The 15,469-nt window shown below is 40.1% G+C and overlaps 1 protein-coding gene across 3 annotated transcripts in view; it reads left to right on the forward strand.

The window, feature by feature from the left end:
- Positions 1–14,535, forward strand: part of SDAD1 (SDA1 domain containing 1) — a 40,939-nt gene extending 26,404 nt beyond the window's left edge. For all 3 annotated transcript variants that reach the window (XM_055297300.2, XM_055297301.2, XM_063610356.1), the window contains 9 exons: positions 644–720; positions 3,530–3,627; positions 3,734–3,810; positions 4,642–4,768; positions 6,579–6,673; positions 6,812–7,002; positions 7,110–7,194; positions 8,334–8,495; positions 13,670–14,535. In XM_055297300.2, coding sequence (XP_055153275.1) covers positions 644–720; positions 3,530–3,627; positions 3,734–3,810; positions 4,642–4,768; positions 6,579–6,673; positions 6,812–7,002; positions 7,110–7,194; positions 8,334–8,495; positions 13,670–13,717 — 960 coding nt within the window. In that variant the 3' untranslated portion in view covers positions 13,718–14,535. The remainder of the gene's footprint in view (positions 1–643; positions 721–3,529; positions 3,628–3,733; positions 3,811–4,641; positions 4,769–6,578; positions 6,674–6,811; positions 7,003–7,109; positions 7,195–8,333; positions 8,496–13,669) is intronic.
- Positions 14,536–15,469: the final 934 nt, after the last annotated feature.

Below are 15,469 nucleotides of genomic sequence, written 5' to 3' on the forward strand. Positions count from 1 at the left end.
TGTCCATGAAATCTTCACAATTTATGTTCAGAGATTGTAGTAAAGACAGGCATAAGAAATTATAAAAGTATTAATTTGGGGAACTAATAAATGTCCATGACATCTTCACAATTTGTGTTCTTCTGCCATGGCTTCAGCTGGTCCCTCCGTTCGGGGTCCCTGACTTCCAACAACAGGAGTCATTTTTCCCACAAGGGTTACTGTCCCCTCTTCCCTCACCGTTTTCTTCTTTTAATAGATAGAAGAGACACTAACTCTTAAGGAGATCTACACAGAAGTTCAGTTGTACATCTCATAAAAAGTGAAGTTTCTTTTGGACAGGTTGTTTAGAATTCTGATTTTCTTTAATAAACAAATTTTGTATAACTAGGGGAGGTCAAGAATATTAGTAAATTTATAGAGATTGTTTTTCAAAGCTTGTAATTCCTTTCTTTGATTTAGTCTGAGGATAGCCAAGAAAAACACTGAATTCCTAAGTGGAGTGTTTTCATCTGTCTTCCTTAATCTTGATTACTTCCAGTTCCTAAACTGAAGGTGGAGGGCTGGGTTTTCCACTATGAATAATCTATTGTCCTTTCATTCTTAAGTGTTTGTGTATGCAGACATTCAACCAGCACCCATCTCTTTTTTGTTTCCAATTCAGATTATTCAATCATTGCTTATGACTGTGGCAAACAATTTTGTTACTGACAAGAACTCTGGAGAAGTCATGACAGTAGGGTATGTAGAATCTGGTTGGAGGCAGAAGATACATTGTTTAATGGACTAGATTTGCTATAAGTTACCAAGATGTAAGATTGTAGCTGGTAGTATCACCTCTAGAAAATTGGTTTAAAATATATTTCAGTCTTTTTGGGAGGCTTGATAATTTTTTTATTGGTCAGAATTTTGAGAAGGGAGCCAGAGAAAAGATACTTATCTTTCTAATTAGCATTTTTGTTTTTTAGCAGTTTTACTTTTACAGATGAATAATTGATTAGCAATCTAAGTGCTTTTCCTCTGATCTCCCACCCTGAATTTCATACTGCTAATAAAATAAATTTATTTGGCTCCTAGTTCTGGAGCTGGAAAGTCCAAGGGCATGGCATTGGTGTCTGTTTGGCATCTGATGGGGGCCTCGTTGCTGCATCATTGGCAGAAGGCACAAGGGGAAGAGAGCACAAGAGCCAACAGAGGGCCAAACTCACTTTTTTATAACTCACTGGCAATAAGGGACCTTCTCCCAAGATAACAACATTAGGCCTAATCACCTCTTAAGAGTCTCTCCTCTTTGAACTACAAACCACTGCTCAACGAAATAATAGAGGACACAAACAAATGGAAGAACATTCCATGCTCATGGATAGGAAGAATCAATATCATGAAAATGGCCATACTGCCCAAGGTAATTTATAGATTCAATGCCATCCCCATCAAGCTACCAGTGACTTTCTTCACAGAATTGGAAAAAACTACTTTAAAGTTGATATGGAACCAAAAAAGAGCCTGCATTGCCAAGACAATCCTAAGCCAAAAGAACAAAGCTGGAGGCATCACGCTACCTGACTTCAAACTATACTACAAGCCTACAATAACCAAAACAGCATGATACTGGTACCAAAACAGAGATGGGGACCAATGAAACAGGACAGAGCCCTCAGAAATAATACCACACATCCATAACCATCTGATCTTTGACAAACCTGACAAAAACAAGCAATGGGGAAAGGATTCCCTGTTTAATAAATGGTGCTGGGAAAACTGGCAAGCCATATGCAGAAAGCTGAAACTGGATCCCTTCCTGACACCTTATAGAAAAATTAATTCAAGATGGATTAAACATCTTAGACCTAAAACCATAAAAACCCTAGAAGAAAACCTAGGCAATACCATTCAGGACATAGGCATGGACAAGGACTTCATATCTAAAACACCAAAAGCAATGGCAACAAAAGCCAAAATTGACAGGTGGGATCTAGTTAAACTAAAGAGCTTCTGCACAGCAGAAGAAACTACCATCAGAGTGAACAGGCAACCTACGGAATGGGAGAAAATTCTTGCAATCTACCCATCTGACAAAGGGCTAATATCCAGAATCTACAAAGACCTTAAACAAATTTACAAGAAAAAATCAACCCCATCAACAAATGGGTGAAGGATATGAACAGACAGTTCTCAAAAGAAGACATTTATGCAGCCAACAGACACGTGAAAAAATGCTCATCATCACTGGCCATCAGAGAAATGCAAATCAAAACCACAATGAAATACCATCTCATACCAGTTAGAATGGCTATCATTAAAAAGTCAGGAAACAACAGGTGCTGGAGAGGATGTGGAGAAATAGGAACACTTTTACACTGTTGGTGGGACTGTAAACTAGTTCAACCATTGTGGAAGACAGTGTGGTGATTCCTCAAGGATCTAGAACTAGAAATACCATTTGACCCAGCCGTCCCATTACTGGGTATATACCCAAAGGATTATAAATCATGCTGCTGTAAAGACACGTGCACACGTATGTTTATTGCAGCACTATTCACAATAGCAAAGACTTGGAACCAACCCAAATGTACAACAGTGATAGACTGGATTAAGAAAATGTGGCACATATACACTATGGCATACTATGCAGCCGTAAAAAGGGATGAGTTCATGTTCTTTGTAGGGACATGGATGAAGCTGGAAACCATCATTCTTAGCAAACTATCGCAAGGACAGAAAACCAAACACCCCGTGTTCTCATAGGTGGGAACTGAACAATGAGAACACTTGGACACAGGATAGGGAACATCACACACCAGGGCCTGTCATGGGGTGGGGGGCTAGGGGAGGGATAGCATTAGGAGATACACCCAATGTTAATGACGAGTTAATGGGTGCAGCACACGATGGCACATGTATACATATGTAACAAACCTGCACGTTGTGCACATGTACCCTATAACTTAAAGCATAATAACAGTGAAAAAAAGGTCTCTCCTCTTTAAACCATTACAGTGGCAATTAAATTTCGACATGAGTTTTGGAGGGAACATTCAAACCATAGAACCCTGGAAGAAGTGATTTATTATTGAAGCACTCTTTTTTCCTAGAGCAATTTAGTAGCCCTTTTGGTTGATTAAAAAACACTCAATGAGTATAATCACTGGTTTAAGGGTTGTCTAATCTGTCCCGATAAGTAAGTGATATGCTGAACAGCAGCTTTTTATTTTCCTTGGAAAATATTGCAGGATAATGGCCCTAAAGACCTTAACCTTTCTTATTTGAGCTAGTCCCATCTCAGAGTTGGCAAGTAAATGCTGCTCTGATTTAGTGTGCCAGACACTGTTCCTTATTCCACCAAAAGAGGAAATGGCAGTAACTGGAATAAAAGCCCTCTAAGGCTGCCTACCTCACATTCTGTAACATGCTGCAGTTTTAGAGACCTAAGCTATATAAAACCCAACATGTTTTCCTTTTGAGTTAATCTTTTTAGGAAGTCTTCCTATGTTGAATCATGAAAAAATTGCTATTCAGGCTCTTTTAAACTTTGTTTTTCTTTTTCTAGAATCAATGCTATAAAGGAGATAACAGCCCGATGTCCTCTAGCCATGACTGAAGAACTTCTCCAAGACCTGGCTCAGTATAAAACACACAAGGATAAGAGTAAGCTGCATGTTACTCTCTACACACCAAAGAGTACAGTGTGACTCCTTTCTACCTCATTGTACTCTTTGGGCCAGAATTTCTAATTAAAAGTATTATTTTACAGATGTAATGATGTCTGCTAGAACTTTGATTCAGCTCTTCCGAACACTGAATCCTCAGATGCTGCAGAAGAAATTCCGGGTAGGTAAAGCACACTTATGTTGGTCTAAAGGTTATGGTCTCACAAACTGGGAGAAATTTCCTACAATTAGAATTTTAGTACTTACGATGCTTCTGTTATGATTACATGGTTATGATGCACACGGTTGTATTCTTTAAGCTTGGAATCAAATACTATGGCCCTGAATATCTTGTGGTTGGCACATATTCATTGATGATGACTGTGTCTTGAAGACCTATCAGGCTGTTTCAGCTTGAAAGCTTTTAATGTTATTAACCGATTGGAATCTCAAAGATCAGTCAGTAGCTGATGCCAGTATTGTGAACAGGGTATTGCACAGCCAGATACTACCTCTTTCAAGTTGGAAGGAAGGAGGAATGCATGTATGTAACAGAAAGACAGATGACGTTTTTCAAGACTTAAAAAATTAGAGCATTTACTGTCTAATAACTACCAGTGTCTTGATCTAGATCAAAACACAACAAGAAAATAGTGCACAGATTGCTGGCTGGGGATTTATTTTGATCTGAGACATAAGCAAACTGTTTCTGTCATTTGGTTACCACCATTTTTTATAGTGCTCCCTTTTAAATTCATAATTTTGTTAGCTGGGTGGGGTGGTGCGTGCCTGTAGTCCCAACTACTAGGGAGGCTGAGGTGGGAGGATCCCTTGAGCCCAGGAGGCGGAGGTTGTAGTGAGCTGAGATTGTACCACTGCACTCCAGTCTGGGCAACAGAGCAAGACCCTGTCTTCAAATAAATAAAATAAATTCATAATTTCAGAGAATACCTTTCATGATTAAGGTTTTATGATCTAAGCAACTTATTACAAACAATTTCTTTTCCTTTAGGGTAAGCCTACAGAGGCTTCCATAGAAGCAAGAGTACAAGAATATGGAGAATTAGATGCCAAAGATTACATTCCAGGAGCAGAAGTTCTGGAAGTTGAGAAAGAAGAGAATGCTGAAAATGATGAAGGTTGATTTTTACTTCACCCTTATTTTGGCTAAAACACTTCTGCAGTATCTGTGCAGACTTTTAAATTGTATACTATTTGAACATTCATTCAGCAGATATTTATTGAGCAATGACTGTGTCCCACGCACTGTTAGAAGTATGGGAGATCAATTGAGCATGCTTCCTCCTCTTGCGGAACTTAGGTTCTAGCACAGGAAATGCCTTTTCATGACCTTCGGGGTGGCTGCCTCTCATCCAAGGGCATGCTGTTTGGTGCTTGAGAAAGACAATGATCTTGTGTTTGTTGCCTAGAAAAAATTATGGGGGCTAGCCCTTAGAGGAATCCCCCAAAATTCTCCTTGTTGAAGGAGAATGCATGTTGAATTTGTGGGAAAATACTCGAGGAACTCCATTCTAATTTCCAGAGTCGTGTATTCTTCCTGTCTATTCATTCATTATTCAGCAAATCTTTTTTTTTTTTTCCCCACGTTGGAGTCTCACTCTTGGCCAGGCTGGAGTGCAGTGGTATGATCTCAGCTCACTGCAACCTCCATCTCCCAGGTTCAAGCGATCCTCCTGCCTCAGCATCTTGAGTAGCTGGGATTACAGGCGTATGCAACCATGCCTGACTGATTTTTTTTATTTTTAGTAGAGATAGGGTTTCACCATGTTGGCCAGGCTGGTCTTGAACCCCTGACCTCAAGTGATCCTCACATCTTGGCCTCCCAAAGTGCTGGGATTACAGGCGTGAGCCAGTGCACCCAGCCTATTTCAGCAAAGCCTTCTTAAGCATTTGCTGTAAGCCAGCCACTGCCAATGCAAAGATGAATGGTATTATTTCTGCTCTAGAGGGCTTCCAAAGAGCTGAAGAATGAAGTGTTAACAGGATTTATTATTGGAGTGGGTGGGGGCATAAGGGCAGGAGAGCAGTCAGGTCCACCTCGGAAGTTTTTTTTTTTTTTTTTTTTTTGTTTTTTTAAAGGGCTTTGGAGAGATGGTGACTGATGAGCCAAGTATTTGGCAAGGAATGCTAGAATAGCAGAGACTTTCCAGGCAAAGCGTGAGCAAAGTCTTGAAGGATTTAGGCAACTAACTATTAGAATGTAGGATACAAGGTGGGACATAGAAAGACAGGAGGCTCGAGATAGAGTTTGGAGACCTTTTCATACTTGGTTATGTATATGCCAGACAAAAGAGCTGGCACGTTGTCTTAAAGATCATAGGGAGTCATGGAAAGATTGCAGTGTCTGTGATTTAGAAAACTTAAACTGTGGTGGCTCCATTAAGAAGCCTGATACCTTTTTATTGAGGTGTCTTTGGGATTCTTTAACATCCCAAATCTTCTACCTCAGTTGTCTGAATGACTAGATTCTCATACATGGGTAACACGCATAGGACAAGTTAGATGCTTGCTGCGTGGCCAGGATAAATGTACAAGTGCAGTTTTGATGGACACAGTTGGTTTAGTTGAAAGAACATGACCCTAAAGGTAGACATGATTTTCATGATTTCAGTGTAGGATGCCTTTTTAGCAGTGTGGCTTGGGGCACGTTACTTAACTCTGAGCATCTGTTCCTTTTCTGTGGAGTCATGAGGGTTACAGAGAGTGATTGTAAGGTTTTGACTCATGGTACATACTTGATCAGTGCATATTTCCTATTCCTTAGATTAACTAAATGCATGTTGCTTATTTAACAATAAATATTGCTCAGTTCTTGGTTAATAATGTATCTGTTCAAGGTTCATTACTTTTCTGTTACTTGCTTCATCTCAACTTTATGTTGAATGTGCAACATAAAATGGCAGTAGTGAGTTTGCTTTTTTCACGCAGAGGGATGGGAAAGTACCAGTATCAGTGAGGAGGAGGATGCTGATGGTGAATGGATTGATGTGCACCACTCTTCCGATGAAGAACAGCAAGAAATCGTAAGTCTGAAAATTTTGTCTTATACCCTGATGTTTATGAAGACGTAATTTATTCTGGGCCTTGTTGGGAGGCTACACTTTAAATGGCTGAGCTCTCACTTGAGCTGGTAGCCATTTAAGCCCTTGTGTGGTTTCAAGTCCAAGAAGCTGAACAGCATGCCCATGGAGGAGCGGAAAGCCAAAGCTGCAGCCATCAGCACCAGCCGAGTTTTAACTCAGGAAGACTTCCAGAAAATCCGCATGGCCCAAATGAGAAAAGAACTTGATGCTGCCCCCGGGAAATCCCAGAAGAGGAAATATATTGAAATAGACAGTGATGAAGAGCCCAGGTAAAATGGTACATCCACTTTAGTAGTTCAGTCAGCTCATGTGGTAATGAAAGCATCAGGAAACAGAATTCCATTCTTGTTTCATGTGTTATTTTCCCTCACCCCAGGGGTGAATTACTTTCTCTTCGGGACATTGAACGCCTTCATAAAAAGCCAAAGTCTGACAAAGAGACAAGACTAGCAACTGCAATGGTGAGTGAGCATATCATTCCTAGTTTTTTAAACAGAAAGCAAATAAAATGAAACATAAGCCAGAACTTGTATAGCCACAGAATGACAATTTTTAAAAATGTTTTAAATAAAGGTATAATTAACACAGAAATTAAAATGCACAGATATTAGGTGTTCAGTTAGATGAGGGGTTTTGTTTGGGTTTGCTTTTGTTAGTATGTTTGTTTGTTTGTTTGTTTTTTGAGACAGTCTGTCTCTGTCACCCAGGCTGTAGTGCAGTGGCGCAATCTCAGCTCACTGCAACCTCTGCCTCCTAGGTTCAAGTGATTCTCCTGCTTCAGCCTGCCAGGTAGCTGGGGTAACAGGCATCTGCTACCACGCCCAGCTAATTTTTGTATTTTTAGTAGAGTCAAGGTTTCGCCATGTTGGCCAGGCTGGTCTCAAACTCCTGGCCTCATGTGATCCACCCGCCTCAGCCTCCCAAAGTGCTGGGAGTATAGGCATGAGCCATTGCACCCAGCCAGTTAGATGAGTTTTGACAACTGTATATAGCCATGTAACCACCACTCAAAACAAGGTAGAGTACAAGAAGGCAGTATTACATGTCTGTATTGTCGGGAAGCCACTATATTTATCAAAGCTAAGAGAAAAGTAGGAGTGTGTTTACAGTCACCAGTGAAAAGCCAGAGCCAGTTGGAGTGTGCCTGTGGCTAGTGCTGTGGCTGCTCATGATTGGGTCCTGCCTACATTTCCAACATCATTTTCTGTATCTCCACTTGTTCGAGACACTGTCCCATCCTAGTTCCACCTCATCCTCTGTCTTCCACGTGTCCTTTCTCCTCCACACCTTTGTGTGCACTGTTCCTTCTTCCGGAAATGCTCTGTCTTTCCCCCTCTTTCCCTTACCATGAATGCCTTCATCCTGCCAAAAAAAAAAAAAAAAAAACAGTCTACCTGTCTTCCTTTCTAGGAAGCTCCCCTTGCTCCGTTATAATACTGTATGGCCATTTCTTGATCCCAAGGAGCAAAGACTGTGTCCTGTCCATTTTGTGCCCTTGGCACCTAGTAGAGCTTCTGACACAGAGGAGACATTAATGTTGATTAGATGACTCCTAAAGTATGTTGTTGAAGAAGAAATATCAAACTTTTTGTTCTGGTAGGCTGGAAAGACAGACCGAAAAGAATTTGTGAGGAAGAAAACCAAAACAAATCCATTTTCCAGTTCGACAAATAAAGAGAAGAAAAAACAGAAGAACTTTATGATGATGCGGTATAGCCAGAATGTCCGGTCAAAAAATAAGCGTTCCTTCCGAGAAAAACAGGTGAGTTCCACTCAAAGCTTAGGTGGCAAGAACAGTACTGTAATTCCAAGACAGCTTTACATTTGAGACGGACTTGCGCCTTCTGAAGACTGGGCATTATTGTGTGTGCCTTGTGGTGAATGGGAGCATTGTTGGAGAGCATGAAGAGGTGAGAAGGAGTCAGGGAATGTAAGTCCCAGACCCGATTTGATTGAGACTCAGCTGTGGGACCAGAGGGGAATCCATTTTCCTCCAGTATAAGTAAAGGAATGCAAGCTAGATCATCCATGAGGTTCCTTCCCATGCTAAAATTCTCTGACATTTGATCTGTGAAATATAATATCAAAATTAATTAAGTAACTTTTTAGTGCCAATTTTATGCCTGGTTTTTTTGAGACAGCGTCTCACTCTTGGAGTGCAGTGGTGTATTCACAGCTCACTGCAGCCTCACGGCTCACTGCAGCCTCGACCTCCCAGGCTCCAGTGATTATTGCGGGATCTGGCCAGCAGCCCACAATGCAACGGGGCTCTTTCTTTGTTCCCAGGCGGATTGGCAGGTCGAGAAATAAAAGACACACACAAGATAGTGAAAGTTGGGTCCAGGGGGTCACTGCCTTCTGGTCCTGTGATGCTGCCAATGCACTGGATATACCAGCATTTATTATTAAGTTTAGTGAGGGTAGGTGTAGGTTATTGAGGGATTTAGGGTCGTTTGATTATAAGGTGAGATGGTCACATGGGGATGAAGTAATTCTTTAACATAACGTCGGTATGCAGAAGTACAGTATACAGAGATAAGAATTTACAATATAGTGTGTGTATCAGCAATTTCTAACAGAGCCTTAAAACGGAAACACAGTCTATCCATAACCTATGTTTAGCAAGATATTAATCAGCAGTAACAGTTGCAGCAAAAACTGGTTGCAAACAATCAATAGAAACAGGACGTGAAGCTAGACAACTGGTTAGACCACAAATTCTCAGAAGGTAGTATGCCTTACCCCTGAAGAGACCTACAAGAGCCGTGGCAAGATAAGGGCGTTTATAACCTTGTCTTATCCATATGAATAGGCGCCCCTCATGCATCCATTTATAGGCTCTCCACAAGGGTCACATTCCATTCCCAGAGCTATGAACATCTGCTTTTCTGGGATAGGAATCTTGGTGATGTGAAACCTCCCTGACTGCACGTCTGTTCATTGGCTTTCTGCAGGGGGAAGCACATCATGTGCTGTTGGCTCATTCTGGCAGCCCAACCTGGCATTGTCTTTACACAATCCTGCATGCAATTTTGTATTTACAATAATCAGGAGCATTTCATCTCTTATTCCATAGCAGTAGTTTCAGGGGATCTCCCTACAAGTGATCCTCCCACCTCAGCCCTCCAAGTAGCTGGGACTACAGGCATCTGCCACCACACCGGGCTAATTTTTGTATTTTTTGTAGAGATGGGGTTTTGCCATGTTGCCCCGTCTGGTTTCGAACTGCTGGACTCAAGCAGTCTGCCCACCTCAGCCTCCCATAGCACTAAAATTATAGGTGTTGGTACTTTTCTTTTTTTTTTTTTTTTGAGACAGAGTCTCGCTCTGTCACCCAGGCTGGAGTGCAGTGGTGCAATCTCGGCTCACTGCAAGCTCTGCCTCCCAGATTCATGCCATTCTCCTGCCTCCGCCTCCCAAGTAGCTGGGACTACAGGTGTCCGCCACCACGCCCAGCTAATTTTTTTGTATTTTTAGTAGCGATGGAGTTTCACCGTGTTAGCCAGGATGGTCTCGATCTCCTGACCTTGTGATCTGCCCGCCTCAGCCTCCCAAAGTGCTGGGATTACAGGCGTGAGCTACCGCGCCCGACCCCAGGCGTGGGTACTTTTCAAAAACCAATAATTTTGTGTGGTAATATCTCAGAAACAGTTTCAGAAAAGCAATGCAAAATAAATAGTTGTGTGTTGGCATGATCCTTTCTGTATGTGCCCTTTTGAAAGCCCTGATGTTTACAGGCTTTGGGATTACATTTTATCCATTCATGGCCTTTGAATGGTAATCCCATGCTACTTAGGCAGCTCGTTTATTTCAGTTATTCATTGTGATAAAACAAGTTTTTGGTTTTGTATCTTTCTCTCCTGGTGGTATAGCAGTGTATCTAAATGTCATTCTGAAGAATTGCCAGGATATCAGCTCTGAGTTAAACAGTCTCATATTGTGAACCAGTGTTCCTAAATAGCTAGCCAAGGATCAGCCTGCCAGCACTGAATGTAACGGCCAGCCCTTTAGGGCAGTGCTGTGTCTGTGGGTTCCAAGTCAGTATTCACTGAATTAAGGTACCATTTAGCTGTCCCTGTTGACTCTTTCTAGTTCTAAACTGTGTTCAACAACATCATTTAAATAATGACAGCATTTTTAATAGAAGCTGTTGAAACTGAGGTGAAAGGAAAGGTGCCACTTAGGATTTTAAGTGCTCTAAATTTTGCCACATTCTCCTAAAATTATAATAGGATTGACTTAAATCCATTAGTCTGTCCTTCACTGGCCCTTACTAACATTTCAGGGTTGAGGAAATATTAATTACCCTGTTGGTAGGCCTTATTTCATTATGAGGTTTCTGTGAGCTTGTTATATTTTAGTTAGGGCTCCCCCCACCCCCACTTCCTTTGTTTTTTAGCATGCCTTTTCTGGCATGGTGGGGAAGCCCAGCTTTGTTCCTTGCAAGCACCTGGAGTCATAAAATAACTCTCAAAGATTGAAGAATCTTTTTGAGAGTAAATTAAGATTTCACTGGACATATGCACTTGTTGGTTCAAGAATGTTTTTTCTTGTTCTCCAATTTTCTTGCCATTTGGAACCTGATATTAGTCAGAATTTCTATGTGTGTTTCTTTGCCCTGTATTTTCTTCAAGATCTCTTCATTATAAACATAAACTTTAAGTTCCTGATTTTCTCTGTTCTCTCCTTTAGACTAGTACTGTTCATAGAAATATAATATGAACCACATATATCACTTAAAAGTAAACAAGTAAAAAAAGAGGAAATTGTAACAATATATCCTATTTAACCCAGTATATCTAAAATAGTATCGTTTCACCATGTAGTTCAATATGTAAAAATTATGAGTGAAATATTTTACATTTTTGTTTTTGAGCTAATTGAAATTAGCATGTTCTTTACACTGCAGCACATCTCAATTTGGACTAGCCACATTTCAAATGCTCAGTAGTCACATGTAGTTAGTGGCTACCCTATTGGACAGAACAGTTACAGAGCATCCCCAGAACTGCCCCGTGACCCCAAGGGCCCTGTGAGAAAGAAGCATCACACTTCACACACCCCCCGCCACCCTTTGGTGATATTTCAGTGTCTTAAATAAAGGGATCTTACCTGGCTTGAAAGTGTACGTGAGGTCTTACCGTAAATTGTTAGAATATGAAGAGGTGACTGGGATGAGACTAGAAGAGGGAAGTAAAGCATAAGATAGGGAAGGAGAGGAGGATCTTGCAGTAAAGCCTGTAGAAAGATAAAAGAAGAAAAGGGGGATATACCTGTTCCTTTTCTTTAATTGGTGGCATTTGAAGGGGAAGGAACTGAAATATGTGTGAGAGTAGGTTGTGCTTTGCCACAAAGCTTAATGAGTGGAAGTAAATTCCCATAACCAACATTAGCTAACACATTTAGTTCTTAGCATGAGACTTTACTATTCCAGGGCTTTCCACTTATTAACTTTTTTAATCAGTATACAACAGTATGTGCAGTTACTGTGATTAAACCAATTTTGCAGATGAGAAAAATAAGACACAATTAGATGAATCTGGAAAATACCTCCTTAGCCAAATTAAGTTGAAATGAACTTACAGATTTTTGTTCTGCCTTAAGTATCCCAGCTATTCTGCTTTTCTGCAAAGACATACCAAGACCCAGGTGTGAGTTAAAGGCAAGGAGTCAACTGGAAACCATAAAATCCAAAAAGTTTTAACATTTGTATGTAGAGCCAGGTAACTTCTACCCCAAAACTGTTTTAGGTGTATCTTGTTAAAATTTAAGCTAGAATTTTAAAATAAAAATTAAATAAAAGCTAGAGATTGTTAAAAGTTTCTAGGACAAAGAATAGTGCTTGGGAATTAATGGAATAGTATCCATCACAAACTTAAGATGTATACATTGGTCTTGGTTAACTTTAATTTTGGTTTATTTTTGATCATCTTTAATATTATGTTTGTTTTCTTTTGGGAAATGTAAAACTTTATAAGGGATTTTGTAGGTTCGCTTCAGACACTGATCCTTCAGTCTTCTTTTTCTCTAGATGTTACATTCTTCACCTTCCAATTCTACTCTGGGGATCTTGAAGAACCCAGCCTCTTTGGTTAGAGACAAACTCCAGGAGATGAAAGCCTAGATTGAGTCTCATTATGAGATACAATTCATTGCTTTCATTCTTCATGTTCACTTTACATACTTCCAACACAAAATAATTAAAGAAGTTAAAAGTTAGAGCCTGTATTAACTAGAATAAATATTTTGCCATAAGCTACAATTGTCAGGGCTTCAATTTCTGAGTTAATATCTTCATGTTTGAGCCATTATAAAGGGTTAGTGTTAGCATATACTTAGAACATTTTCTCAGTTTGTTTATTGCATAAAACAAACCCATTTGAAAATCAGTAAATAAGGTAACACTTTTGTTTCAGATTGTATATTGATAGAGTTACCATAAATCTACACAAGTGCTGAATGCCATTTTAAAGTCTTTGAATGATCCGTACATGCCATATTTAGTGGAATATATATGATATTAGGAAAGGTGATTGATTATGAAGAAAAATCTGTTTTCCTGTTACTTTTAATTTAGACAATGTATCCCATCCACAACTCCAAAATATTAAGAGCCATATTGACCAAATAAGTATTGTTTATTATCCCTGGAGACAGGAATAATAAATAGTAGTCTCTGCATTCCGTAGCTGCTCCTGTTTTGAGCTTATGCCTCCATGAGTTGGGAACAGCAGTCAAGAGTTTTGCATATTTCCTAGCAGTAATATGCCCCATCCTCGATACATATTTGATCTGTTTTGGAATATTTTATCATTTATAGTTTTTCAGGATGGTGTATTGACTTGGTGATTCCTTTTTAGTAAACTTTCCTGTAACCAAATTCGTATAATGGGGTACCCAAGAGTTACCATGTTTCAATACTTTTTTATCTTACAGTTGGCGCTACGAGATGCACTTTTGAAAAAGAGAAAAAGAATGAAGTAACTTCCCGGCAAGTTTTCCATTCCAAGAAGAATGCTAAGTTTGTGTCATTACTCTGAAAATTGGTAAATCAAGCATGTTTGTTTACATTAAAAAGTCCAGACACTGTATTGTGAAAACTGCTGAACATGTGGCAGCAATTTGGTGTTTTTATTTTGGAGACGGCTAATGGTGGGAATGTTAATGTAAATAGTGGTGGGAATGTAAAATCATTTCATTTATCATTCATGCAAAAAAAAAGTATGTATTGAGTGCCTATTCATCGTCACTGTAGATGTAAAACGAATGAGCTATAACCCTTTCACTCAAGGCATTGACAGCTTAGCTGTGGGGGTGGACACACATATGTGTATTTACAGTGCAGTGTAAATAGTTCTATAGTAGAGGTTAACTCCATATTTCTGTGAGGTCACTGAGGCCTTATGAACTAACTCTGTGGGGATAGGAGTTATATATTCTTATAAAACAAAACAAAACAGGACAATGTTACAAGAGTAAGAAGTTCTTACTTGTACATAGGCTTTCCTGCTGAAAACAGGCCCTTGCTGTACAGATTTTGGGTACATAATTTAGCTCTTTTAGTCAATCCAAAAGATTTAAGTGACTCCCTCTTTTTTTTTTTTTTTTTTTTGAGTGCCATGTAAAGGCTTTTTGGTTAAGACCTCACTTTTAAAACTGCCTTAAGTATAAATAGTACCTTTGGAATATATTTAGTTCATCATTTGAGCTGCCTTCATACTGATTTCCTCAGCCTTCCTTCAGCCTGTAATATTTTCAGCTCACTGTTTACCTTGTCTCAATAAAAGGTTTCTAACGCCAAATAGGTACCGTTGTATGTAGAGTGGTGTGTGGTGTTCTGCGTTCCACAGGCATGCTACATCCATTTCAGGGGACAGTCTGTTTGCATGCAAATTTTTGCATTTGGAAATAGTTTGGTGCCTTTTGTTTCAGGTTTCTTAGATAATGTTGTGGTAGATGTTACCTCAAGTTAGAGTAAAGGGAAATTTTCTGCACTCAGAAAGCATTTTCTTTTTTATTTATTTATTTTTTTTTTTTTGAGACGAAGTTTCACTCTTGTTGCCAAGGCTGGAGTGCAATGGCGCGATCTTGGCTCACCACAACCTCCGCCTCCCGGGTTCAAGCGATTCTCCTGCCTCAGCCTCCCAAGTAGCTGGGATTATAGGCATGCGGCACCATGCCTGGCTAATTTTGTGTTTTTGTTTTAGTAGAGACGGGGTTTCTTCCGACATGCGGTGATCCACCCGCCTCGGCCTCCCAAAGTGCTGGGATTACAGGCGTGAGCCACTGCGCCCGGCCTAGAAAGCAATTTCTAAAACCAGTGTTCTTATTTCCTTTCCAGTTTCTTCTGTTCACTTTCTACATTCAATTTCAGTTTTATTTCAATGAGACTTAGAGACTTTCCCTAAAATGCCCCAGATTGCTATTGGGGGATTAGTCAAGCCACCAGTCAAGCCCCAGCAACTTTAATGCTTCACGGGAAGTGTTCGATGCAAATTTGTATATTTTAGACCTGAAACTGCTCCTTTTTTTTTTTCGCTTTTTTTTTGTTGTTGTTGTTGTTTTTTGTTTTTTTTTTTGAGATGGAGTCTCGCTCTGTCACCCAGGCTGGTGTGCAGTGGTGCAATCTCGGCTTACTGCAAGCTCCGCCTCCTGGGTTCATGCCATTCTCCTGCCTCAGCCTCTCCGAGTACCTGGGACTACAGATGCCCGCCACCGCACCCGGCTAATTTTTTG

Source organism: Symphalangus syndactylus, chromosome 10, assembly GCF_028878055.3.
Source record: "Symphalangus syndactylus isolate Jambi chromosome 10, NHGRI_mSymSyn1-v2.1_pri, whole genome shotgun sequence".
NCBI lineage: Eukaryota > Metazoa > Chordata > Mammalia > Primates > Hylobatidae > Symphalangus > Symphalangus syndactylus.